At 41.0% G+C, this 27495-nt stretch overlaps 1 protein-coding gene across 2 annotated transcripts in view; it reads left to right on the top strand.

Annotated features, from left to right (window-relative positions):
• Sqor (sulfide quinone oxidoreductase) overlaps nt 1–27233 on the top strand; it is a 51643-nt gene extending 24410 nt beyond the window's left edge. For both annotated transcript variants that reach the window (XM_090358475.1, XM_090358474.1), the window contains 9 exons: nt 1174–1424; nt 3929–4099; nt 10487–10540; nt 12317–12511; nt 14254–14463; nt 19016–19199; nt 25360–25427; nt 26130–26308; nt 26942–27233. In XM_090358475.1, the coding sequence (XP_090214601.1) occupies nt 1188–1424; nt 3929–4099; nt 10487–10540; nt 12317–12511; nt 14254–14463; nt 19016–19199; nt 25360–25427; nt 26130–26308; nt 26942–26999 (1356 nt within the window). In that variant the 5' untranslated portion in view covers nt 1174–1187 and the 3' untranslated portion in view covers nt 27000–27233. The remainder of the gene's footprint in view (nt 1–1173; nt 1425–3928; nt 4100–10486; nt 10541–12316; nt 12512–14253; nt 14464–19015; nt 19200–25359; nt 25428–26129; nt 26309–26941) is intronic.
• The last annotated feature ends 262 nt before the right edge of the window (nt 27234–27495 follow it).

The raw sequence follows: 27495 nt of genomic DNA, 5'->3' as shown, positions 1-27495 counted from the left end.
TGAACCCATAGGACTGATGGGAACATTTGAGGCACTGTTGAACCCAGAGATGGTAAGGTCTTGGATTTGAGCTCTCAAGCCATACAAGTCAATATTGTTCCCTATGTAAGCACAGTTTTATGGACAAGGGGAAGCAAAGGCTGGTCTCTGAAGAGCCTCAGTTCCCTCACTGCCAAAGGACCAACTGTTCAGAATAGAAACACACTTTAATGTCTCCCAAAGAAGCTATTAGGGAGAAACTATTGACTGAATTAAATCAATAAGACTGGTCAGAAGCATGTACAGATTCTTTACATAAAATGTAACTTTATGATACCAGGTATGGCTCCTTTTACAGCTTTGTTTTAATCATCTGGTCAAAATTGCTTAAGGCGTGGAGGGCCTTTGCTTACACATCTGTCACCAATGATTTGATTAAGTGGCCTGTGTCTGGGCCAGCAGATCTACAGGGCCTCTGTGACGATGACTGAGGCCCACATTACCACCTTCTGAATTCTTTTTTTTTTTTTTTTTTTTTGCCAGTCCTTGGTCTTGAACTCAGGGTCTGTCCTTGGACACTTTTTGCTCAAGGCTAGTGCTCTACTTCTTGAGTCACAGCACCACTTCTAGCTTCATGCATGCTAGGTGAGCATTCTACCACAAGGTTACACTCCTGGCCCCACCTTCTGAATTCTTGAGTGGCTGAAGATGGGGTTTTTGCTGGGTATCGTCCTTTCAGCAAGGTCAGGTATCCTTTATCACAGACAGTGTTACCAGTCTCTATTTGTGGATTCACACATCCATTTTAATGGATTGAAAAAGCTAAGGAAATAGTTGAGTGCATCTGAGAGGAAGACAAAAGACAACTGGACCCAGCTAATTCTGATGTCGATTTTGCAGCTGGACAAGGATAGATAGAGACAAGTTGTTAGGCAGACCTTGGAGGGTGAGGGATTTCAAGTTCCATTCTAGCTGTAGGTACCCTGAAATAGAAAGAAGGAGAGAAATGGAAACTAATGTCATTAGCTAGACATTAGTTGAGTATTTCCTGGAAAGCATAGGAGGCAAAGGGGAAAGTAGTCTTGACAGGCAATTGTAGGTGCCAGCTGGAGTTGGCCCGATGCCAGCCTTCCCTTCCTCTGGTTCTGGAGTGGTCTTCCTTTGGGATTAATAACCTTATCTGTTCTTTTGCAGGCTAATCCAGCCTGATGATGGCCCCATTGGTCTCTGTGGTATTCAGCCCCCGTGCCCGGCTCTTTGCCTGTTCTCTCAGGCTGGGTACCCAGCAGGCTGGACCCCTCCAGCTGCACACGGGGGCCAGCTGTGCAGCCAAGAACCACTATGAGGTGCTTGTTCTGGGTGGAGGCAGTGGTGGGATCACCATGGCCTCCCGCATGAAGAGGAAAGTGGGTGCAGAGAATGTGGCTATCATTGAACCCAGTGAAGTAAGTGCTCCCTTTTGCATCCATATGTGTGTGGCAGTGGGTGAATGACAGGCTCTGGCCTTAATATCTCCATATCTTCTTAGTGAATAAGAAGCTGCTCATCCGAAAGGATGGGGAGAAAGTGGAGGGAAGGGGGCAGGGAGGAGAGGCAGCAAAAAGAAAGAGGGAGAGAGAAGAGGAAGAGAGAAAGCAAGGAAGAGGAGAGGAAGAGAGGGGGAGAGAAGACTGAGGGAAAGAAGGAAGGAGAGATGAGAGGGAGTTAGAGAAAGGAGAGGAGGAAAGAAGAGAAAAAATAGACCATTTGGGGTTTTTTTTTTGTATTTTCTTCTGTTTTTCTCATCGGGCTGCCATAACAAATGACTACAAACTAGGTGACTCATGTAAAAACTGTGTATTCTGTCACAGTTCTGAAGGATAGAAATTCCACAGGGCCATGCTTCCGCTGAAGGCTGGATGACAGTTTTGGGCAGGGGAATCTGTACCATGCTTTTTCCTGGCTTCTCATGATTGGTGGAAATCTTGCTACTTCTTAGCTTGTAGCAACATCAATCTATCCTCCATCTACACCTTAACATGGTTCTTTCTGTGTCACCATGTCTCCAATGTCCTTCCCATAAAGACATTAGTAATTGGATTCAAGGAGCAATCTATTCAAGTATGACCTCATCTTTGATTACATTTGCAAAGACCCTATTTCCAAATAAGGCCACCTTCACAGGAACTTCATCACACCTTTTTGGGGAGACATGATTCAATGCATGATCTCTTTGCACTGTTACCATCTGGTGCAGAGAGAAACCAATGGATGTCCTTCCATGTTTGTTGCTGTCTGAAGAAGGGTGGTGGCAGGAGTCTCCTGGGATATTGTCAGTGGGCTTGAAAAATTTAAGCAGAAGGGAGCCATAAGTAGATTGTAAGGGAGTACATTTTCTGAAAAACATTGTATGATAAACATTTAAGATTATGTAAAAGCTTTTCAAGGATTGTCTAGATTTCTGGTGAGTTGCCTAATGTTTCCCGAGGAAGGATCTATGTGTGCGTCACTTAAGATCCGCCTCCTCCTCGGAGGAGAACGCAAAGTGGATTGAGTTTTGAGGGGGAGGGTTAAATGAGAAGGATAAGATGTCACCCCAACAGGAATGAGGCTATCCAGGGTCATATGGCAAAGGAGAGACAAGGGGATATTTCCTGTAACCTTCTTTATTTTTCTGGTGCTAGGACTTGAAATTTGGGCCTTGTACATGCATGGCATGCTTCCTACCACCTAGCCACATCTCTTGCCCCTGTCACTTTTTTAAAAGGAGACTTCTTTTCAACTCAAGCATGCCATATGGCTTGAGAGCTGTATCAGGTGCTGTCCTCTCTGGTGCATTTTATGTTGTGGTGAGTTCATATCTGGCTTTCCAGAAGTGCTTCTCTTTATGATTGTCCTAGCTCTTCTGCCTGAAATAGTTTAGCAGACCAGAATCCTGTGAGCCCTACCTATGAAGAAGCTCGTGATGGCAGCCACCTACCCTGCCGTACCCGCTTTAGTGATTGCTAGAGCTAAGATTGATAATCTGTAGCAAATCCACAACTTGTATTTTTGTTCTCCTCTTCCCCTTCCAGATGGACTTGAAGGTGATGTGCTCTCACAGTTGGACACCTTTGTCTCCCTCCTTCATAATCACATCTATCCTTGGTCAAACAATTCGTTTATCTTCTTCACTTCCCTGTCAGTTTTGTCTACTCTGGCTACTCAGTTTGGAGCTCTTTGGGAATATTGAGAGTTCTTGGTCCCTCAGTCCATCCATCCCCTCAGTGGATCCTCAGAAAGCGCTAAACCTACCTACCCTCTCCCCCTAAGCCTAAAAAGTCCACAAGTAACCTAGATCAAGAGCAGAGCATCTGAAACAATAGAATTCCAGAAAATAGTAAAAGTTGGAGTGTGCTTTGAGTTGTTAGGTGGGATCTGGTATATGTTGGCCTGAGGAAGGGAAAGAGGAGTTAATTGCAAGTATCTATAGTCTGTCATGGCTTGGGGAACATATTTCAAAGCAGACATGGTGGAACATGTCTGTAGTCCCAGAGATTCAGGAGGCGAAGACTGGGAGGGCTGTGGTCTGAAGTCAGCCTGTAACCTCCTCCCCCTTAAGAAATAAACTAGGCATAATAGCATCTGTAATTCTGGGAAGGGTATAGGAGGATCATGGTTTGACACCAGCCCAGAGCAAAAAGCAGGAGATCCTATCTGAAAAATAGCTAAGGCAAAAAAGGACCGAGACATGACTTAAGTGGTAGAGTCCTTGCCTAGTACTTAAAAAAAAAGTGTGGCCACAAACTTGCCAGACTTCCTCATCTCCATATACTTCTGAGGAACCTTGTGTAGGCATTGTGACTGTCCAATGTAATAAGAATTCACATCTTGGAGACTTTTCTAAGTGGTGCTTAAGGGCCAAGGATAATTAAGAAAATCTAGATCAGGTCCAAGTTGCAGTAAATAAGCAAATATTTTTGCTTTTCAGAGACATTTCTACCAGCCAATCTGGACACTGGTGGGTGCTGGGGCCAAGCAGTTATCCTTATCAGGTCGCCCCACGGCCAGTGTGATTCCATCTGGTGTGGAGTGGATCAAAGATACAGTGGTTGAGCTGAACCCAGAAAAGAACTGTGTCTACACGGACAACAATAAGGAGGTAAACATGAGGGCCTTTGAATTTTTTTGTTTAATGGAGAGCTTGTATTCATACAACTCTTCTCAAGCTAGATGGCTGCATGGTGATAGATGCTGTGTGTTTGTGCATGTCTATGTGGAGAGAAGTTTAGTACTGTACAAGATGGCAAGGTGGTAAATGGAGAATAGATGGAAGGACCACATGGTAGTGAATTAATAAAGAACAACAATTTATTTGTGTATCCTGTTGGGCTAGTGTAGGATCTTGTATCTGAATGTTTATTGAACAAATACGATTGTTCCATGTTAAAACAAGAGGCACCCCCTTCCTCTTCTTTTCCTTTGAAGTAGCTAGGTTGTTTGTGTTTTTCTTTTTACCTCACATCTATTCTCCTAGAGGAATGGGGTGTTAAGAAGACATACTAGAGTACTTGGGGTTTTGGCATTGCATGGCAGAAGCATGCTGGGCTCAAACTAGGTGGCCCTGTGCCAGAGCTGGGTTTGGGGAGGATTATGGAAAATTCTTGTTGCTAGAGCTTGAGGCTCCTAATTGCTCAGCCCCATTTAGACCATTACAGTGCCTTCTTTCCCCCACATGCCACTACAATGTTGAAAGCTTTTTAGCAACTGCTGTCCATGTATTTTCCTGAGGGGCTGAGGGCAAGATAATGAGACCTCAAGCTCAGAATCTACCTGCCACTTCATGTCCCCTCACCTACAGTGGAGGCCAGAATAGCTGCAGTCAGTTGTACCTTGTTTCACGACCCTGGAGCTTTCTTTACACAAGCTTCTCCCCTCAAATGGAGGCTGCCAGCATTCTCATAGAATTGTTGAATCTGAGAAATGATCTGAAAGGTTTCCCTTCCCCTCCTCAAAGCAAGCATTCTTTTTCTTTTTTTCTTTTTTTTTTTTTCTGTCAGTCCTGGGCTTGAGCTCAGGGCCTGAGCACTGTCCTTGGACTTTCTCAAGGCTAGAGCTCTACCACTTGAGCCTCAGCACCACTTCTGGCTTTTTTTTTTTTTCTATGTATGTGGTGCCAAGGAATCGAACCCGGGTCTTCGTGCATGCTAGGCAAACACTCTACCACTAGGCCAAACTCCCAGCCCAAGCATTCTTTTTCTTTTCTTTTCTTTTCTTTTTTTTTTTTTTTTGCCAGTCCTGTGGCTTGAGCTCAGGGCCTGAGCGTTGTTCTTGGGCTTTCTCAAGGCTAGCACTCTACCACTTGAGCCACAGCACCACTTCTGGCTTTTTCTATGTATGTGGAGTGCTGAGGAATCGAACCCTGGTCTTCATGCATGCTAGGCAAGCACTCTTACCACTAGGCCAAACTCCCAGCCCCCCAAGCATTCTTTTTCTATAGGTACACTTAAGCTTTCCTTGGGTCATGATCTTTCTGAGCACCCTATAAAAACCCTAGGAAAAATGCAGATGTGTACCAACCTTTGCATTTAATTTCAGCAAGTTCAGAGACTTTGAATGATGATGGGGAGTTCAAGATGTTTCAAAGATGTTTCACAGTTCTTGATACAACACTTAAGATTAGGATTTCCCCCTGGTGCAGCAGAACCACAAAGCTAGTAAAGTGTAATTTACTAGGAAAGCAGAATTGCATCACAAGGAGTGAAGTGGGAAGTCCAGGTACAGATTGATTGTGGAGAAAGTGGGATTGTGGCTCAAGTAGTAGGGGTGGTAGGCTTGAGCTGAAGAAGTCAGGGATAGCGCCTAGGCTCAGACAGAGTTCAAGTCCCACGACCCCCTTCCCCGCCAAAAGAATCACAGATTGATGGTGGAAGATGTCAGGGATTGCAGTTGCTAGCCATTGCAGAATAATAGCCCTGATTGCCTTGTGGCTCTTCTCAAATAGTTTGGCCCCTGCAGAGGCTGTCTGGGTGTGGGAGACATGGGCCTGCATGTTTGATTCTCTCTGTTCTTCCCAGTTAAGATAGGGAGGTGCTCCATAAGGACTTAGGTCTGCCCTCTTAATCCAGGCCATTTCCTCATTCCTGCTCATGGTTGCCTAATTGCGTATGCTAACAATTTTTTGGAATCTTTTCCTGTACCCTGTCAAGAGTACTTGCCTTATAGCATTTATTGTCCTTGGCTCTCTAGACTGAACTCATTCATTCATTCATTCATTCTGCAAATATTAAACATCCACTACAGCTAGGGATAGTTTTAGGCATTTGGGATATGTAAGTAAACAAAAGCTGGCAAAACCCTTACTGGCCTAGATTTATATCCTGGAGGATGAGGACAAATAAAAAAATAATAGAAAAATAAGTAAATTATGCAATATGTTAGCATGGATGAGTAGTAATAAAAAAATGATAGCTGAATAAAGGAGGCTTAGGGCCCATGGGTTTTGAGCTTAAAATAGCTTGCTATTTAGACCAGAGCCTTCAGCTAAGAAGTCATCTGCGAATAAATTAACCCCCTTCAAGCTTTAGACATGCAAGTTATATGAAAGTCCTCTCTTTTCTGAGTCTCAATCCTTATAACCCTTTTTCTTGTTCTTTTTTGGGCCTCCAGGCAATTATTGCCCTCAATACCTTTCCTATTCCTTGTTCTGCCCTTACTCTTTGAGAAAATACCTTCTTTCTCATCTGAGGGGAAGCCCTTAAGCTCTTTAAACAGGCTTCTTGGGCTGGGAGTTTGGCCTAGTGGTAGAGTGCTTGCTAGCATTCATGAAGACCCGGGTTCAATTCCTCGGTACAACATACATAGAAAAAAGCTGGAAATGGTGCACTGAGGCTCAAGTGGTAGAGCTCTAACCTTGAGAAAAACCCAAGGACAGTGCTCAGGCCCTGAGCTCAAGCCCAGGACCGGCCAAAAAAAAAAAAAAATTAAACTAAAAAACAGGCTTCTTATGTTCTGTGTAATTTTTCTTTTCAAGTAGACTTGTTCCCTCTTTTCCATCCCTCAACTTTTTCTTACCTTTCATGGTTTCCAGCCCCCTCAGTCCTCTTTTAACTCTCATGGGAAGTCATATGGCTCATTCCTTTCTGTCTCAGCGAGCTGCCTGAAAGAGAAGGCATCTATAGAACAATCTAGAATTCAGCAGGCTGTTCTCGCCTACAATCAAATGCTGCCTCTGAACATTTGCCTTAGCACTGACAGTCAGCATAGGCCTGAGCAGATCTGTTTGCATCTCTGAGTCCTGTCTATGTGATTTATTGTGATGTTAGGCTTCTATTATCTTAGAAGAGTCTGCTGGTCATTTTACCTGAAGGCAGGAAAGAATGAATAGGCATATAAGTATGTACATATAATCTTTTTTTTTTTTCCAGCTTGGGGCCTGAGCACTGTCCTTGGGATTTCTCAAGGCTAGAGCTCTACCACTTAAGCCTCAGCACCACTTCTGGCTTTTGTCTATGTATGTGGTACCAAGGAATCGAACCCGGGTCTTTGTGCATGCTAGGCAAGCACTCTACCACTAGACCAAACTCCTGGCCCTGTATATACAATTTTAATTAAAAAGTTTAATATTGAGAGAGTGTCTTCCCCCTATTGATGGCTAAGAACATCTTTATTTTTCCCAGTGTCTGTAAGACAAGTCTGGGCTAGGAGCTGTTTACATGGCTCATTTCTGGTTCACAGGCCAGGAAGCCTCTCTCACCCCTGGTTCAGCAGAACCTCTGATTCTCAGGGCTTTCCATAGTTGGGTTCACTTGTAATTATCCTTGTTTCATCTTTTGAGAATAAGAGGCACTGAGTAGGTATTGTCCTTGCTGTGACCTGCTTGCTATTGTGAAAGCTCAGAGACCCAGGGAAGTTATAGGGCCTTGTTTTAAGGGAGGAAGTTGGTACAATCTGGTGACTTTCTTCTAGGATTTATTTATTTATTTATGTATGTATGTATTTATTTATTTATTTATTGCCAGTCGTGGGCTTGAGCTGAGGGCCTGAGCACTGTCCTTGGACTTTCTCAAGGCTAGAGCTCTACCACTTGAGCCTCAGCACCACTTCCAGCTTTTTTCTATGTCTGTGGTACCAAGGAATCGAACCTGGGTCTTCATGCATGCTAGGCAAGCACTCTACCATTAGGCCAAACTCCCGCCCTTCTTCTAGGATTTTGGTATGCATTTGTACCTTAGAGACAGATCAGAAATCAGCATATCACATCTTATGTGAGTTGACATCTTGTTTTATCTTGCCCTCCCATTTGTCTGGATCTTTTGGATTTATGATTCTTGTCTTCTACTGAGCAACTTTTTTTTTTTTTTTTTTTTTTTTTTTTTTAGCTGTTATCTATAGATGGCTTTATTTAAGCTCAAGGTTTCAATTCTGTAACATGTCCTTAATCTTTTTTTTTAGACTACAGGAGTTAATCAACATTCTTTAACAAATATTTATTTATTTATTTATTTATTTATTTTTTTGCCAGTCCTGGGCTTGAGCTTAGGGCCTGAGCACTGTCCTTGGACTTTCCTAAGGCTAGAGCTCTACCACTTGAGCCTCAGCACCACTTCCGGCTTTTTTTCTATATGTGGTACCGAGGAATTGAACCCGGGTCTTCATGCATGCTAGGCAAGCACTTTAACCACTAGGCCAAACTCCCAGCCCGTCTTTAACAAATATTTAATTCATTCCATTTTTAGTTTATACTTCCTTATCTTATTCACTAGTTGAAAGATGGAATTCAAATTACAATTGAGAACTGCAATGAGTGTCTCTGTTTGCCCAGATGCAGGAGCCTGTTTGTTTCAAAAGCTCTTTGTACATGCTGGTCCCGCTTCTTCTGGACTTAACTTGGATGTATTCATTCCTCTCTTCTTGCTCTTGTCACACTTGCTTCTTATTTCCTCAAATTCCTCCTAATCCCAGGACATTTATACATGTTTATTCCCACCTCTACCCCTAGTTAACACCTATTCATCTTTAGCTTAGATTCAGCCCTTAAGCCAAATCTTCTTTTAACCCACCAGACTTGTATCAGGTTCTACTGTGTGATCATTTGTATGATTTATATTTGTGCCTGTACTAGGGCTTGAACTCGGGACCCGAGCTCTTATTTTGCTTTTTCAGCCATGGTTGGCACTCTTCTTGAGCCATACCTTTGCTTCTGGATCTTTGCTGATTAATTGGAGATAAGAATATCATAGATTTGTCTGTCCTGGCTGTCAGATCTTAGTTTCTTGGGTAGCTAGGATTGCAGGCATGAGCCATTGGTGCCAGGCTGTGATGATCTGAAAGTATTATCTTTTGTACTAGTGTAGATAAGAACTGTGTCTATCTTGGCATACTTGTCATCTATGTCATCATGTTATACTTGGGACCTAACACATAGAAGATATCCAGGAAGTATTTATGATCAACCATGTCTCAATTTCTTCATTTGTAAACGTAACACCTTACTGGTCTGTTTTGACCATTAAATGATTAGAAACAGGGGGTCCCAAGAAATAGAATTACTGTTTTTAGAAGAATACATATAAAAAGAGACATTGAGTACATGCTATTTGATAGCATAGTTCTTGATTCCTGATTGAAAGTAGGCTTATCATCTCTGATCTCTTGTTGGTGCTCATTTGTTTCCTAGATTACTGACATATCTAGTTAGTAGTTGAGCTTAGAATTTTTGCAAGGAATCATCAGCTTATTTGCTAGGTTCTTAGTGTCAGGATTCCTCTTCACATCCTGTCTAAAGTGAGAGTATTTGACCATATTCAGTTGTCTGTCCAGGTCTGCGCTGATGTCTGCAATTGCTCAAAAGTCTTGTGTCTGAGTGTTTGCATTTCCTAGGGCTTAAGTCATATCTGGCTAGAAAGTTGAACTTGAGACTTTCTTTTTGTAGTATGGACTTTTGCTTTTGGGAGGTTCGTATATTATAGGCATGAACAACTTTGCCAGCGTATCTTGTGGGTTTTGTTTTTGTTGTTGTTCATTTGCTTGTTTGTTTGATTTTGAGATAGTTTCTCATCATTTAGCCTAGGTTGACATTAAACTTTTTTTCCTGATCCTTCTGCTTTAGCCTGTCTCCATTCCCCGAGTGCTGAGATTACAGGTGTGTGTCACCATTCCTTATTTAGTTGATTGTCTTTTAACATTAGAAATTCATTCTCTTACTTGTCAATATAAAAAAGTTTACTGGGCAAATAATCAAAAATTTTTTTGTTACTCTCCATTATAAAAAAGCATAGGCTGGCACCTTAAGTTCTTTTTGGGGGGAGGGGGCAGGTCACATAGTATTTGTGAGCACTGAGATGAGAGGCCACAGAAAATGGGATAGGTTGGCCAATTGGAACATAAATCCCTCCCTGCTTGCCCTGCCCACCACCCTCCTCCCCATGACATGCACATTGAAGTATAGATGCATAGTGGGTGCTGTGGCCACACATTTGGGGCCAAGGTCAGTCCTGGAAGTGTTACTTTTAAAGTCCTACTGTAAAAACATCTTTTTGTGTTGCAGATCTCCTACAAATATCTTATTATCGCTCTTGGAATCCAGCTGGACTATGAGAAGGTACTGTTTGAAGTAGTTCATATGTTATACTGGCCTATTTATGCCAAGATTAGACACTGCATTTGTTGCTATGCATTCATTTTGACAAGAAAGGTTTTCTAAGAAAACCTCTCCTAGCTTTATTTTTCAGTAGTCCTTTTGTTGTAGAAAAAAGGTCTTTTCTAAAAGTCTGTTGGTAGTAACAATGTTTTTTAGCTTTAAACGTGAGTTGGAATTCATCATGTCCATGTAAAACAACAGCCCTTTCTGTGCTAATAGAAAATTTACCTTCCCTGCAATAGACTGAGTTGGTTGTAGTAAAGATAAAGATTTCTTTTATATATTAAATTTATATTATAAATTCTGAAGTAGCTGGCTGGAAGCTTTATCATGTAATTACTGAGTTTGCTAGTAGTAACCAAACACAGTATAAATACTGCCTAGATATGCCTCAGACCTCTTTTCTGTGAGCTTGGACCATATGCTAACTGACAGGGGTAGGTTTCAGGTTTATTTTTCTAAATACAATGGAGCAAGCCAGTAATTGTTACAATGTTCAGAAGTTTGTTGGGAGATAGTAGGTAAGTGGAGCATACAAAGAACAGCACTAACCAGCTTACAGGCTGCAGGAATGTGATCCCAGAAAAGACCTTAGGTGAGATGGCCTGGGAAAGGTCCTTCCTTCCTTCCTTCCTTCCTTCCTTCCTTCCTTCCTTCCTTCCTTCCTTCCCCCCTCCCTCCCCCCCTCCCTCCCCCCTTCCTCCCTCCCTCCCTCCCTCCTTCCTTCCCTCCTTCCTTTGCACTGGATGTGAATTCAGGGTCTTTTACTTGCTAGGCACTTTTCCATTGAGCCATGCCTCCAGCCTTTTTTTCCTCGTCATTTTTGATATATGGTCTGACTTCCTGCCTGGTATGTATCTGTGTTTCAGTATACCTATTTTAATCTTCTCATTGTTAGTTCAGATATCAGGTGTATTCTATCATGTCCAGCTTTTGGTTGAGAAAGGGTTTGGGCCACTTTTCTGCCTGGTTTGGCCATGAACTGCAACCCTCCCAAATCTTAAGTAGCTCCCAATCTTCCCTATCCTCATACCTAGAATTACATGCATGAGTCACTGGTGCCTAGCTGGAGGTCAATTTCTAAGTCTGCATACAGATTTTCTGATTCAGTAAACTGAGGGTGAGGCTTGGCAATCTGCATTTCTAGCAGGTTTCCAAATGGAGCTGTTGTTGGTCTGGTAGCCACAGTTAGAGACCTGGAGGATTAGAAATAACAGATAATTTCTTCTAGTTACAACAGTATTAGGTAGAAAAGTCAGGTTACAAACTTGGTCTGTGCAATTCCAAAGTCCATGCTTTTAATTACCTAACTTTACTGCACTTACCAAGAATTTGATCTTGTACAACCTGGTAGAGAGTAATTTGAGTTTGGTATTATTGGCAATATAAATGAATAGCTCTTGGTCCAGCCTACCTTCTTCCTTCTAAGAAAGGCACATAGTTCTCCTGAATGGAAGTGTTATTGACATCCTGCCTTTATGCTGAAGGTGGGGAGAACTTGATTTGAATCACAGCCTGAAGGCTATGCAGGGGACAGGGAGAGGTCTTTATGGACTGGGCCCATTGAGCAGCTTGACAGTTTACCATAGGTATCATGGCCCTGGCCTAAGAACCCTTATTCTCCTGCCTATTCCAGGAAAAAAATAATAATGTGGGGATATTTGGTAAAAAAAAAAAAGGACTTTAAAGGCATCTATGCTGTTACTTAAAAACAGTTTTCTCTGTACTTGGTTGCAGATTAAAGGCCTTCCTGAAGGTTTTGCGTATCCCAAAATAGGGTCCAATTATTCAGTTAAGACTGTAGAGAAGACCTGGAAAGCTCTGCAGGACTTCAAAGAGGGAAATGCCATCTTTACCTTCCCCAATACCCCCGTGAAGTGTGCTGGAGCCCCCCAGAAGATCATGTATTTAGCAGAAGCCTACTTCAGGAAGGTAAGCTGCCTCTTCAGCATAGCATGAGACAGCATAGATGCTTTTGTTTCTAAATTTTATTATATGCATACATTAGGTGATTGCTTTAATAGAGCTGCTGCCATCAATTTGATGTGTCCTTCTACAGTTCAAAAAATATGTTCACATTCATACTGTAAAAAATTTAAATGTAGGCTGGGAGTTTGGCTTAGTGGTAGAGTGCCTGCCTAGCAAGCCCGAAGGCCTGGGTTTGATTCCTTGGTACCACATATATAGAAAAAATCAGAACTGGCTGGGTGCTGTGACTCACGCCTGTAATCCTAGCCACTCAGGAGGCTGAGATCTGAGGATCAAGTTTCAAAGCCAGCCCTGGGCACAAAAGAACCTGAGACTCTCCAATTAACCTCTAGAGTGGGGCTTGGCTCAAGGGTAGGACGGTAGCCTTGAACTGAAGAGCTCAGGGACAGAGACCTGGTGGAGATCAACAACAACAACAAAAAAGTGTTGACATGGAACTTCAAAGCTCTATGGAAGGAGAGCTTTAGGGCAGCCATCTTACACCAGGCACTTTATGCTCAGCTTTCCCCAAACTGCCTGTGTAAGAGTTATGTCGGCAGCCAAGGTCCACTTGGTGTGAGATTACCCTACCTGCCCTTGCCTAGAGGTGGCATTTTGTCAAATCATTTGACCAGTGAAACTGTTAGAGCTTGAAGGAACCTGTGATTCTGTAAAGGGAGAGAGGGGAGCAGGGATGAGAAAGAAGAACCGAAGGTTTTTTTTTTTTTTTTTTTTCCAGTCTTGGGGCTTGAACTCAGTGCCTAAGCCCTGTCTGGGCTTTCTCAAGGCTAGAGCTTTACCACTTGAGGCATGGCACCATTTCTGGCTTTTTCTATGTATGTAGTACCAAGTAACTGAACCTGGGCCTCTGTGCATGCTAGGCAGGCACTCTTACCACTAGGCCAAACTCCCTGCTCCTGCAGGATTGTTAAATGGATGATTGTAGCCAGGCAGCTGCCAAGATCTCACTGGAATTCTGTAAATCACAACAGCTCCATTGGGTGGTGATTGAAGAGACAATTCTAGTGATCATTTCTGACTCTGAAAAAGTTTATTCTGGGTTATGGGGGCAGGGGTTTACACAAACATTTTAAGACTTCAAAAAGCAAGCAAGCAAGCAAGCAAGCTAGCTTCTTATGTTGAGATTCAGGCAAGCAAAGCTTAAAAGGAGCGGAATTAAAGGAATGAGTAGAAGACTAGCTGAGCTGTTTCTTCTAAACTGAGAATTATTTTCCCAACTCTTGAATGGCTGAAGAAGAAGGGTCTCTCAGGTGTCATAGGGTCTTAGCATGTGGGAGAATACTAGCCTGTTCCAAACATGAGAACACCAAGGGAACTTTACTCCACCAGTGCCTAGTACTCAATCTGACCAACTCTAGGCCTTCATTAAATATTGATTGAGTGAATGAGTCTATGAATAAACAAGTTTATGAATAACAGTTGGAGTCTTGTCTTTCCCAGCTTAAACTTAGTCTTTACCTTTAGCCTTGACTAAGCAGTGCCTATCTCTACCTCCAAATAAGGAGGCATTGGACTGATTCACACATCACCTTCCCATGGTGGGATACACATCACCCACCACCAGCAATGCAAATTGTTGGTGGCAGGGTCTTCTGGGGGAATGTTTTAATTTGTACCTGGGTTAAAAAGGAGATGTCTGGAGTATTGCTCTGGTGTCAGTTGTTTTCTTCTTTCCTTTTGCTCAGACTGGCAAGCGATCCAAAGCCAATATCATCTTTAACACTTCTCTTGGAGTAATTTTTGGGGTTAAGAAATATGCAGATGCCCTTCAGGAGATCATCCAAGAGAGAAACCTCACTGTTAACTACAAGCAAAACCTCATCGAAGTGCGAGCTGATAAACAAGAAGCTGTTTTTGAGAACCTGGACAAGCCTGGAGAGACACAAGTGATTTCAGTAAGTGTCTCGGTTAAACTGTCTTCCTGAAGGTTCGTCTGCTACACTGGGTTACAGACACTGTGGTACCACTGCTCTATCCATGACTGTTGTTTTCTATCCATGACTGTTGTTTTCTATCCATGACCAGAAAGGCTGGTTACAATGAGTACCTGAGGGCAGTGATCAGGTGAGATGGTGGATCAAAATGTGTAGGGAAGAGCAAGATGGAAGAGATTATGGAATTGGGGATTGAGGGAGATTTACATGCATGTGCCAAGTGAGATTTTGTTCTGTCCTTTGTGTGTGTGTGTGTGTGTGTGTGTGTGTGTGTGTGTGTGTGTGTGTGTGGTGGCTCATGGGGCTTGAACTAGGGCCTGGGCACTGTCCCTGAGCTCTTCAGCTCAAGGCTACCATCCTACCCTTGAGCCAAGCTCCACTTCCCATTTTCTAGAGGTTAATTGGAGATAATAAGAGTCTCAGTTCTTCTTGTGCCCAGGCTGGCTTTGAACCTTGGTCCTCAGATCTCAGCTTCCTGTGTAGCTAGGATTACAGATGTGAGCCACCATGCCTGGCTGTTCTGTTCTTTTGTTTCTACTTTTTGTAGCACTAAATCACTTGAGGTATCCACACACACTTCACAATTTCAGTTATTGTCTAGGGAGTTGAGGAAGGTCTCTTTAAAAGCAGGATCTAATGATTGTCTCAACTTGTGCTTGAGAGCAAGAAACAACACTGTGGCGACTTCAAGAGAAACTTGGGGTATCTTTCACCCGTGGCACAGGGCATTGAATTAGGCTGTCTTTGAACATCTTTCAACAGTGATAAAATGCAGTCCTTGAAAGCAGAGCAAGTACCTTCCTTGGAAAGATCTAGCCTTAGTTGTATGGGGCTGGACCTTTATGTGTCTCTGTTTCTTCTTCCATGAAATGGGAATAGTACTTTTATAGAGGCATCACAATAAAGAACAAAATGCAGGACATCTAGGGAGGAATACTTGTTTACATCATTATGACAATGGTGTTAGCAATGAGAAAGCATCACACCCTCTCATTTTTTTTTTTTTTTGCCAGTCCTGGGCTTTAGCTCAGGGCCTGAGCACTGTCCTTGGACTTTCTCAAGGCTAGAGCTCTACCACTTGAGCCTCAGCACCACTTCCGGCTTTTTTCTATGTATGTGGTACCGAGGAATCGAACCTGGGTCTTCATGCATGCTAGGCAAGCACTTTAACCACTAGGCCAAACTCCCGGCCCCACACCCTCTCATCTTATTCATAAAGCATTTTTTTTTTTGTCAGTCCTGGGCTTCAGCTCAGGGCCTGAGCACTGTCCTTGGACTTTCTCAAGGCTAGAGCTCTACCACTTGAGCCTCAGCACCACTTCCAGCTTTTTTGTATGTATGTGGTACCAAGGAATCGAACCCGGGTCTTTGGGCATGCTAGGCAAGCACTTTAACCACTAGGCCAAACTCCTGGCCCTCATAAAGCATTTTAACAAAGAAATTTTGATGCAAACTGAAGATACAGACTTCTAAACACATTGAATTGAAATATTAAATTTAAAACTATAACTCAAGCTGTGTGTGTAAGAGAGAGAGAGAGAGGGAGTGGGAGAGGGAGAGGGAGAGAGAGGGACTGGCTTTGAACTATGATTCTTAGCTCTCAGCCTCCTGAGGAGCTATGATTACAGGCTCAAGCTCTTTCTCAAATCGATTGCACACATCTTTCCTTTCTTAAATGGACTATTTAAATATCATTAAGACATCACTGATTCAGGACCAGACTTGAAGAAAATATTTGAAAATCATCTTAAACTTAGAGAGGTTGCATAAAAAATAATACGAGTGTGATTATTGTTCTTAATGTACTATTTTATTATTCTTCTCTTTTTTTGCCCTTATGGTTAATCTCATATTATTACTGTATCTGATTTTGTTACCTGGTATATTGTATATGCATTTATTCGTTTATTTGAAATAGGAAAGGGAAGGGAGGAAAACAAGATGATTAAGAGGGGGTGGGAGAAAGGAACAAAACATGAGATAAAACATGAGAAAGGGGTATCAATGTGTGAGAAGGAATGCACCTACTACCTGATGAATGTAACTGTAACCCCTTTATACATTATCCCAACAATTAAAAAAAAGTCACAGAAAAAAATAGTACATTAAAGACTGATTATATCCTAGATTTACATATAGAATGGTATACAATTTGCTTAGCTTTATCATTTGGTCTTTCTATTTATATGCTTTCATGTATGCAGTTTTCCCAAAGATAAATTGTGTGCATCAAACATTGTTCACCTTTAGTCATAATGACTTTGTTGTAAACTTTTTTTTTCTTTCTTCCAGTCCTGGGGCTTGAACTTAGGGCCTGAGCACTGGCCTTGGGTTTTCTCAAGGCTAGTGCTCTACCACTTGAGCCACAGCACCACTTCCGCCTTTTTCTGTGTATGTGGTACTAAGGAATCAAATCCGGGTCTTCATGCACGCTAGGCAAACTCTCTACCACTAGGCCAAACTCCTGGCCTTGTTGTAAATTTTTTAAGATAGGGATATTTTCCTGTATAACCATAGTTATTTATCAGCTCAGATAATGTAGCATAAATAATATTTTAATCTGTTTATATATAATTTTGTTGATTGGTTAAACATTTGTATTATTTCTCCCTCTTCAGTATGGGATATAGTCTACAGTCAACTATTACACTTAATTGTGATATCTCTTTAGCTTTCTTGAATCTGGGATGTTTGTACAGCTTTTCTATTTTATGTGGTACCAAGGAATTGAACCTGGGCCTTTGTGCATGCTAGGCAAGCACTCTACCACTAGGCCAAACTCCCAGCCCTTTGTACAACTTTTCTTTTTCTTCTATCACATTGACATCGGAACTATACAATTCTCCCATCACTCTTTTTTTTTTTTTTTGCAGATAAAAATATTTTTTTATTGTAATTAGTAAAAGGGTTACATGATATTTGCCAGATAGAAGGTGCATTAATTCACATACATTGATACCCTTTCACATGTCTTGGTACCCGTTTCCCTCCCCCCCACACCCCCCACCTCTCCCATCACTCTTTAAAAACACATGAATCTTCTTCATTTTTGAATTGTCTATTTGCTTGTGATTAGTTTTAGGCTATACTTTTAGACTGGACCATTTGCATAAGTAGTTACTCTTTTAGGTGATCATATTTGCATAGATATAATGTTCACTAGCTCATTTTAATGACTTTCATTTTGATCACTAGTCAAGATATGGTTCATTTTCTCCCTTGTTAATAAAAAAGTCCATTGGGGGAGATATTTTAAGACCATATAAACATCCTACTATTTAAAGTCTCTCCCTACACTTATTACCCATTTATGGTTCTTACCCAATCTGTTTTCACTATGGCAGTTGCAAAGTGATTTTTCTATCCCTAGAATTATACCCACATTTACTACCAGGATCTTGGCATTTTGTCAGTAACTCTGCTTTTTTTTTTTTTTTCTTGTTGTTGCTGTTAAATTAATTAGTCACTGGAAAGAACTGATGTATTTAACTTTTTCCCGGTAGTACATCATACCTTAATGCCTTTAATTATGTTGGTACTCAAGTTGTCTCAGATTTGGTTAGTGGGAGCCCATCTGGCTCACATGTTCCTGTGACAGTTGATCATCTTGTGGTTGTATATGGATAGTTATCAGTTTACAAAGGATTTCTTTTTTTTTTTGTTCCTCTATATGAGTCTTAAAAAAATTAATTTCCAGTGTTTCTACCTGCTGGCAAGTTGAGATGTTGGATCATCTTTAGTTTCTTTTAAATTGCAGTTTTTATTTTTTTACTGGCTAGAACACTGGAGAGCTCAACTTGTTAAATTTTATGTAAGGTAGAAATGAATGGGCTGTGAATAAAGGTCCAGAAGATACTTTTTTTTTCTGCCAATCCTGGGGCTTGGACTCAGGGTTGAGCACTGTCCTAGAACTTTCTTAAAGCTAGCACTCTACTACTTGAGCCACAGTACCATTTCTTGCTTTTTCTGTGCATGTGGTACTGAGGAATTGAATCCAGGGCTTCATGCATGGTAGGCCAACACTCTACCACTAGGCCGCCATGCTCCTGGCTTTTAGTATATCTGTCCATCTTTCTTTCCTTTTTTTTTTATTTGTCAGTTGTGGGTCTTGACTTTTGGGCCTGGGTGCTGTCCCAGATCTCTTCAGCTCAAAGCTACCGCTGCCCCTTGAGCCACAGTGTCACTTCCCAGAAGAAAGCAAGTGTGTTAGCTTGAGTGCAGGAAGAAACTATGTGATTTGTTTCCTTTTTCCTTGAGTTCTCAGCTATTTTTCTGGATAGTTGAGATTGTAGGTAGGGACTTAGATTAGTGAAGGCTTATTGTTTTTCTAGAACATCTGAACTATAGAATTTCAAGAAGATATTCTTTGATTTCCACTCTTGAAATTTGAATTTTGAGAAACAATCATCAGAGGCCTTCAAGCAGTGGTTGTCAATCTTTCTATGGTGGAGTCACTTTTAAGGATGATGTGGGAATATTGAAAAGATGTAAATTTGGGTGTTCTTTTGTGTAGTATGAAATGCTTCATGTCACACCACCAATGAGTTCTCCAGACGTCCTCAAGAAGAGTCCTGTGGCTGATGCTGCTGGCTGGGTGGATGTAGACAAAGATACTCTTCAGCACAAGAAATACCCCAATGTGTTTGGGATTGGGGACTGTACCAACCTTCCTACGTCGAAGACAGCTGCTGCTGTAGGTAGGACATCCAGCTTTACTTCCACTTCTTTCAAACTCACATCTTCCCAAGGTACCATCCTATCAGAAACCAAAGTTTGTTAGGAACAACATCCCATTTAATAGAAGACTTTGTGGGATAAACATGACTTTGACCTGCCTGAGGTAGAAGCCACGTTGTCAACAAACCCAGTGTTCCATGAAGATTTTTTAAAAATTGTGTTTTATTGTCGGGATAATGTATAGAGGGGTTACAGTTAGATTTGTCAGGTAGTGGGTACATTACTTCTTGAATCTTGATACCCCTTCTCATGTTTCCCTCTCCCAGTCACCTTGTTTTCCCCCTTCCCTTCCCTGAAGAAATCTTTATTTTTTTATTTTTATAAAGATTTTAGATTTGATTAACATCGATTTTTATATCATATTTCAAATGTCAAGTTTAATCGGGAAATATTCAAGAATAGAATCTCTATATGCAATAACTAGCACATAAACTTAAGAACAAAATTAAAATTAAGCTTAGAGTTTGTATGTCATAGATACATATCTATCTGTATAACATTATGGCTATAGAGTATATATCCCATCATAGATTTTTATGTCTATGTAGTTATATATCAAAGATCATGTCAATGACCTTGAGTACCTGCTCTTGTACCTTGAGTCATTTTTCTTGTACTGTTTGATTTAATATCCACATATCAAGGAGACCATGTGTCTTTTGTTCCTTTGGTCTTGACTTACCTCACTCAACATGATTTACTCTAGTTCCATCCACTTCCCAGGAATGAGATTATTTTGTCTGTTGGCTATGTAGAATTCTATTGTGTATATGTACCACATTTTTTTGTATCCATTCATCTTTAATGGGGCATCTGGGTTGTTTCCATCGCTTGGCTATTCTGAATAGTGCAGCGATGAACATGGCTGTGCAGGTGTCCTTTTCATATATCTTGGGTTATCCTGAAGAATTCTTCTTTTTTTTGCCAGTCCTGGGCGTTGAGCTCAGGGCCTGAGCACTGTCCTTGGGCTTTCTCAAGGCAAGAGCTCTACCACTTGAACCACAGCATCACTTCTGGCTTTTTTCTATATATGTGGTACCGAGGAATCAAACCCAGGTCTTCATGCATACTAGGCACTACCACTTTCCCAAACTCCTGGCCTCCATGAAGAATTCTTTTGAACACTTTTCCCCACCTCCACAATCATACCTGCTTTTTCTGGTTTGGGGGGGGTGGTTTCAGGGCAAGGGAAACCAAAAGAGCACATTTCACTCAGCAATTCTGCTACTTCTCATAATGCCAAGCTTATGTCCCTGTATTTTCCCTTGTGCTAGGCAAGTTTACTGTTAGTCTTAGGCCTGAAACACACACATACACACACACACCAAACAAAACAAAACCAAGGGAAACATTTGCTTTTCCATAGAACACATGCAAGTTGATGGAAGTTTGCAGAGTAGAAAATTGTTCTGTTAAAACAAATACAGTGGAGCGTGGTCTGACTGGTACATGATTAAGATCTCAGTCTGGAAAACAACATTCTTTACCTTGGTGTTCTGCACTAGCAGTGATGGGGAGAATTGCTTTTTAGATTCTGTTCTCTACAGACAGGAATTGTCTTTGGATGCTGTGAAATGTGGACCTTCCTGCTGATGGGTAGTGTTGTGTTTTTGTGAGAATTAGATACGTGCAGAACAAGTTATATTATTTTCACTATTTCAAAATTGAGAGCCTCTCTAGGAAATCAACTGGAGGTAGTTTTCATGTTTTTAAATATTTTTTTTCTTGTGCAGGTCTTGGGGCTTGACCTCAGAGCGTGGTTATTGTCCTGGACCTTTTTGGCTCAAGGCAAGCACTGTACTACAATTTCAGTTCTGGCTTTTTGATAGTGAATTGGATATAAGAGTTTTATAAACTTTCCTATCTAGGCTATCTCTGAATAGCCATCTTCAGACTTCAGCCTCCTGAGTAGCTAAGATTATAGGCATGAGCTGCTGGCACCTGGCTGGTAGTTTTCATTATTAATGGTGATTATCTTCCAACTCATTAATTTCAAAACTCTCAAAGTTTAGGAAAGAAATACTCATATGCCCTCAACAATTAACTAATTGTTAATATCTTGTGATATTTTCTCCATCATTGGAGAGCTATTGCTCTTCAATAGCTCATTGCTGAGCTATTGAATTAAAATAGGGTTAGATATGATGGTTGGTTATGACTCTGGTGTGTGTGTGTGTGTGTGTGTGTGTGTGTGTGTGTGTGTGTGTAGGGCTAGGGATTGAACTCAGGGACTCACACCTGCTAGGCAAGCATTCTACCACCGGAGATATGCATCTACTGGAGCTATGCTTCTAGTTGTTTTTACTCTTAGTTTTCTAGATAGAGTCTCATGTTTTCGCCTGGGCTGAACTGGGTCCTCAGTTTTCTTACTTCCTCTTCTTTTAGAGTACTTGAGATAAGAAGTGTACACCAGGCTTTGAGATAAGGTCTTGCTGTCCTATCCCTAAGCTGACTGCAAACCATGATCCTTCTATCTCAGCCTCCTGATTAGTCTGAAATACAGGCTTCCACCACCATTCCTGGTTTGTGGTCTCTTTTATTCTAGACTAGGTCTTTCATGAAACTGGCACTTTTACGTTAAGAATATTTGTCTTTTATTGTTATTGTTTGTTGAAAGAGGTTTCTCAGGCCATCTTTTAATTCTGAATTTTCTTCCCTCTGTCTCCTGAGTTCTGGAATTATAGGCAATTATCATTATATCTAACTGACATGGGCATTTAAAACTTAAAGTTGTAGGGCCAGGAGTTTGGCCTAGTGGTTAAAGTGCTTGCCTAGCATGCATGAAGACCCGGGTTCGATTCCTTGGCACCACATACATAGAAAACATCCGGAAGTGGTGCTGAGGCTCAAGCCTTGAGAAAGTCCAAGGACAGTGCTCAGGCCCTGAGCTCAAGCCCAGGACTGGCCAAAAAAACCACAAAACTTAAGGTTGTATTATTTTGTAGGTTATTTCACAATTTAGAAATGTCCAGGTGTTTTCTTTCTTTTCAGTCCTGGGGCTTGAACTCAGGATCTGAGCACTGTCCTTGGGCTTTCTCGAGGCTAGAGCTCTACCACATGAGCTACAGTACTACTTCTGGCTTTTTCTATGCCTGTAGTAGTAAGGACTTGAACCCAGGTCTTTGTGCATGCTAGGCAAGCACTCTACTACCAAACTCCCAAACTTCTGGCCCCTGGGTGTTTTCTTATGGCTATTTAAGTTCAATGTTTAGGTTAGTTTTGAAACTGGAAACATACCTCCAATGCAAGCACTTCATGGACTTGTCCTGTTAAATTTATCTTGTTTTTGATAAAGCTAGACATCATTGATGTTCATTGTCTCTTCCTTCTCCCTCCCCCCAGAAGAGGGCACCTTTTCTCTTTGTAATTTACAGTAGTCTGAGATGCAGTACTTTGAGTTTATATTCACTTAATGTAAGCCTATTCTATTTCCGTGGTAGAAATGCCTGTGCTATGAGGCCTGGCTTATCCAACTTTTACTCTATTTCAACAAACAAAACATTTGATTCACTGTTTGAGATAGATAATATTCCTATGATTAAGCAAAAAGTTAGATAAAAAGTCTTGCTGCAAGTCCTACCTTCCGTCTGCATGGTCCCCCAACGATGTTTTCACTAGTCTGTTATATGATTGCCCCAGAATTATGGGATAGTCATCTCTGAGTTTATCTGCATTTGCAACTCATTTTATTTCAAACAATACTGTAGAGAATGTTCTTTGTCATTTCAAAGTGTGGATAGCTATTTACTCATTCTTTTTGGGCGGGGGGGGGGGGTCATGGGGCTTGAACTCTAGGCCTGGGTGCTGTCCCTGAGCGCTTCAGCTCAAGGCTATTGCCCTAACCCAGGAGCCACAGCCCTACTTCCTGTTTTCTAGTGATTAATTGGAGATAAGAGTCTGAGGTTCTTTAGGGCCTGGGCTGGCTTTGAACCTTGATCCTCAGATCTCAGCCTCCTGAGTAGCTAGGATTACAGGCATGAGGTACCGTACCCAGCTTATTTACTCATTCTATAATGTCTAAGTAGCAATTGTTCTAGTTTTTCCCAGACAAATCTGCATTTCTTACTACATTTGTGTTAAGTATTCTTAAGCAGTGCCTATACTTCTCTTCTTGGGTTAACTTGCCTCTCATCTTTTGTGCAGACTACTAAGAAACTGTGAGTGAGATCCTGTCTTGCTGGGTTGAATGCAGCTTTCCTGTAGCTCAGGCCTTTTTCTTTGATTGTCTCTGTGCCAGGATTTTCCCTTAATTGCCCACAGTACAGCCAAGACAGGATGTGGCATTTATCAGAGTTTGACTGAAGGCTTGGGCATAATAGAAGAGGATTATCATACAGGAAAGAAACATGACTCATGTTGGCTTATACACATACACACTTTAAAGCTGGGCATTGATGGTGCTTCCTGGGCTCACAGGCCTGCCTTCTCAGCAGTGGTGCCTTTGGTCAACTCTTTCCTTTTCCATTGACCTTGATGCCCTGAGCAGGGATCTCCTCAGATCCTCTCAGTGCAGATTCCACAGTTTTAAGACCTCAAAGATGGATAAAAATTTCTCCAGAGAAGCATGATCTTTGGAGATGTTACTTTGCCCACAGTAAAGACAATCATTTAGTAGTTGTAAACAGAGCTATCTACCCCTTACTTTTTGGAACTTCATCATTCTAAAAATTAAAAACAAAGCAACAAACCTCATTGCTTTTTTGATTTGAGTGTCAGCCAACTATAGTTTAATCCAAAATGTAGTCTGCTGCTTATTTTTTGCAGCTGACTACAGAATGCTTTCCATAAGTGAATATTCATAATCAGTTTAGTGATAGGGAACTAGTTATCATTCTAAAAACTCTCCTCATTCTAAAATGGTTCCCTTTTTCGATCGAGAACTAGTAAAAACTATATTATAAAATATTGTCATACTTTACATTTTAGCAATAAGATTTTTAATGGATTTTTTTTCTCTTGTTATATAGTATCTTTCATTTTAGACCTCCTGTCCCACAGGCCTAAATAAGTTTTCTTTACAGGAAAAATTTTATGACTCCAATTTTGGGGATTATTCTTTAATGAACACTTTTAGTATAAAAATAACTTATTTCTATCTCTAGAGAAACAAACTGCTTATAGCCTTAAAAAGATAGACTTCACTAATTAAAATTGAATGTAGACTAGGATTAGTTGATATCAGGAATTCTTGCTAATGTTTTTCGATGTGAAAATCCTATTGTGCTTGCATTAGAAACATTCTTCATATATCAGAGATGTGCATGAGGAATATTTGCAGGTGAGTGGTGATGTCTATTCTAAAAAAAATTAAGAACAAGTAGTGCATGTGATGGGATGGTTGAAACAAGAATGACAGTTTGAACATTTTCATAATTAAAAAGGCAGTGTTTCTACTCTCTCCATTGAAAACAAAAAGAAAGTATGTATACAATATGAAAAGATTGATGTGGATACATACATATATCTATCTGGTCAAGCTTCAACCAGAGAAATATCTTAGACAGGCAAGCCAAATGTTGTACCAGATCGGAAAAAATCTAAGGCCTGTCAGCAAACAGGAATGCAGAAATGTCAGGATAGCCATAGGCCACTGGGAACCCAGACTAACAGATGCCAACAGAAAACCAGAAGTGTGTCAAGGTAGGGCCATCTTTGTAGTCCTGTTGGACTACAAATTAAAACCAGCAGAAACATTTATATGGGCCTTTGATAAACTGAAGGATTCCTTTTTTTTTTTTTTTTTTTTTTGCCAGTCCTGGGGCATGAACTCAAGGCCTGGGCACTGTCCTTGAGCTTTTTCAAGGCTAGAGCTCTACCCCTTTGAGTCACAGCACCACTTCCAGCTTCCTTTTCTGTGCATATAGTACCAAGGAATTGAACCCAGGGCTTTGTACGTGCTAGATGAACACTGTACCACTAGGCTACACTCCCAGCACAAAAGATTCATTTTTGGAGTTAGAACTTCGAGTAGTAAGAAGAGTTTTATTCTACTTAAAATCTAAAGGAAGGATGAGGGACTGGAGTCTTCCTTACTTGTTTATGCTAAAGTTGTTTGTAAATCTATTTCCATGGAAAATTTATATATGCTCTTTTTTTCTGACTTTTCCATATCTCTTATAGCTGCCCAGTCAGGAATACTTGACAGAACAATTTCTCAGATTATGAAGAATCAAACACCAATGAAGAAGGTTTGTATGCCTAGTAAGAATTACCGTCTCCTGTGCTTTGTGAAGGTAGTGTTCTCCCACAATTTGGGAAAGAAACTAATTTTACTAGTTATCCAATATGTGGATTTTTATTTTAGCCTTTTGTAACATTTTTTAAAATTTAATTTTATCATCAAGGTGATATACAGGGGTTACAGTTACATATGTAAGATAATGAGTATATTTCTTATCAAATATTGCTGCCCCTGCCCTCATTTTTCTCCCCTTTCCCCCACCCCCCAAGTTATAAAGATATATATATATAACATTTTTTCATAATATAATTTATGCATATTCTTTTGCGTGTATGTGTCCGTATTGGTACTTGAATTCAGGGCCTTGCACTATTCCTTAGATTTTTTGCTTAACACTGGTGCTCTACCAACCAAGACACAACTTCTGGCACTTTTTCTGGTTTATTGGAGATACGTGCTAATATTTCCCTGCCTGTACTGGCTTTGAACAATGATTTTCAAATCCAAGCCTCCTGAGTAGCTAGGAGCTAGGATTATAGAGGTAAGCCACTAGCACTGCCTGGCATAATTTGCTTTTTTAAAAAAATAGTATACAAAGTTAGCATATGCAAAAACGTATGGCTATTCAGAGCAAAGAATAAATTCTGAAGTATCTATATATTACAATTACAAAAGCTACTTCCTAGTTCATTCTTTCTTACAATTCTAGTATGATGGTTACACATCATGTCCACTGGTGACTGGCTACAACCGTGTGATTCTTGCGGAGTTTGACTACAAAGCTCAGCCAATGGAAACCTTTCCCTTTGATCAAGGCAAAGAGCGACTTTCCATGTTCCTTATGAAGGCTGATATGATGCCTTTCCTGTATTGGAATGCGATGCTCAGGTGAGTGTATTACTTGTTGTGGTGGAGAGTGTGCACCTTTTACTGCACTGCACTAAGTTGTGCAGGTGTGATCGTTTCAAGAAGCCTTCCAGCTTCTACCTAAACCAGAACTTGCTAATGTGGTCTGGGGTAAGTTAGTTTAACTCTGTTTCAGTTTCTTATCTGCAAAGTAACATTGCCTGCCTCCTAAGATGGAGGTCTAGTTAACGCATACAGATAATTTTTGGAGACATTTTGGTTCTTACAACTGGAGAGAAACTATGGTCATTTGAGGAGAGACCAGAGATAGTGCTAAACTTGCTACAGTGCACAGGATAGCCCCCAGGATAAAGAATAAAGAAGTATGTAGTCCAGAATGTCAACAGATGGGATTGAAAAGCTCTGACCTCCCTTTAATTCATGAGCAAGTAAAAGCAAGAAGCAATTTAAATATGGTAGATGATACCTACAAGTTTGTGAAGTGATCTGGATTCATGGAGCAAGGCACTGTTTATGCTAGGATTCAAAGCAGGCTGTCATGGATTCTCACTACCTTGCTAGACAGAATCTTTGTGTGCTTCCTGACTTCTCCTTTGCTGGCTGAAGTCACCTAGTCTCTTTTGTCTCCAATAACTGTTCTGTGTTATTTTACAGGGGATATTGGGGAGGACCAGCCTTCCTGCGGAAGTTGTTTCATCTGGGTATGAGTTAAGAATGTTCTTTGGATGGCTTCTGGGCCAGTTACTGATTTACCAAAATGGCACAGAATGACCAAAATGGCCCAAAGGACTCAGAACCTAACACTATAAGGAGTTTCTTGCTGGATATGAGGACCTCAGTACCATTAAACAGCCACTGTATGGGCAGCTCAAGATGGCCTTGACTTTTTGGAAGTAATCGAATGAAATAACAGACTTCTATTTTCCAAATAAAAGATTGTCATTGATTGATTTCTATGAGAAAATTCAATCTTCACCAGTAGGAGCAAAAAGTTAACACACTTAGGAGAAGAGGCAAGTGTTGGTGGATTAACAAACTTGTTATCTACTGTGAGTGTTCAATAGCTAGATATAACTTCACACACATATTTGAGGTTATAACAAAAAAGAACCCCAGAGACAACATTACTCTAAACACGGGGTAGAAACCTTGAACATGACTGCTTAAAAGTTCTGCTTGACACAGCATTGTTGGACTGAGAGTCCAGA

This window comes from Megascapheus bottae, chromosome 25 (genome assembly GCF_031878675.1).
Source record: "Megascapheus bottae isolate mThoBot1 chromosome 25, mThoBot2.hap1, whole genome shotgun sequence".
Taxonomy (NCBI): domain Eukaryota; kingdom Metazoa; phylum Chordata; class Mammalia; order Rodentia; family Geomyidae; genus Megascapheus; species Megascapheus bottae.
This window is presented reverse-complemented; position numbering and strand designations above follow the sequence as displayed.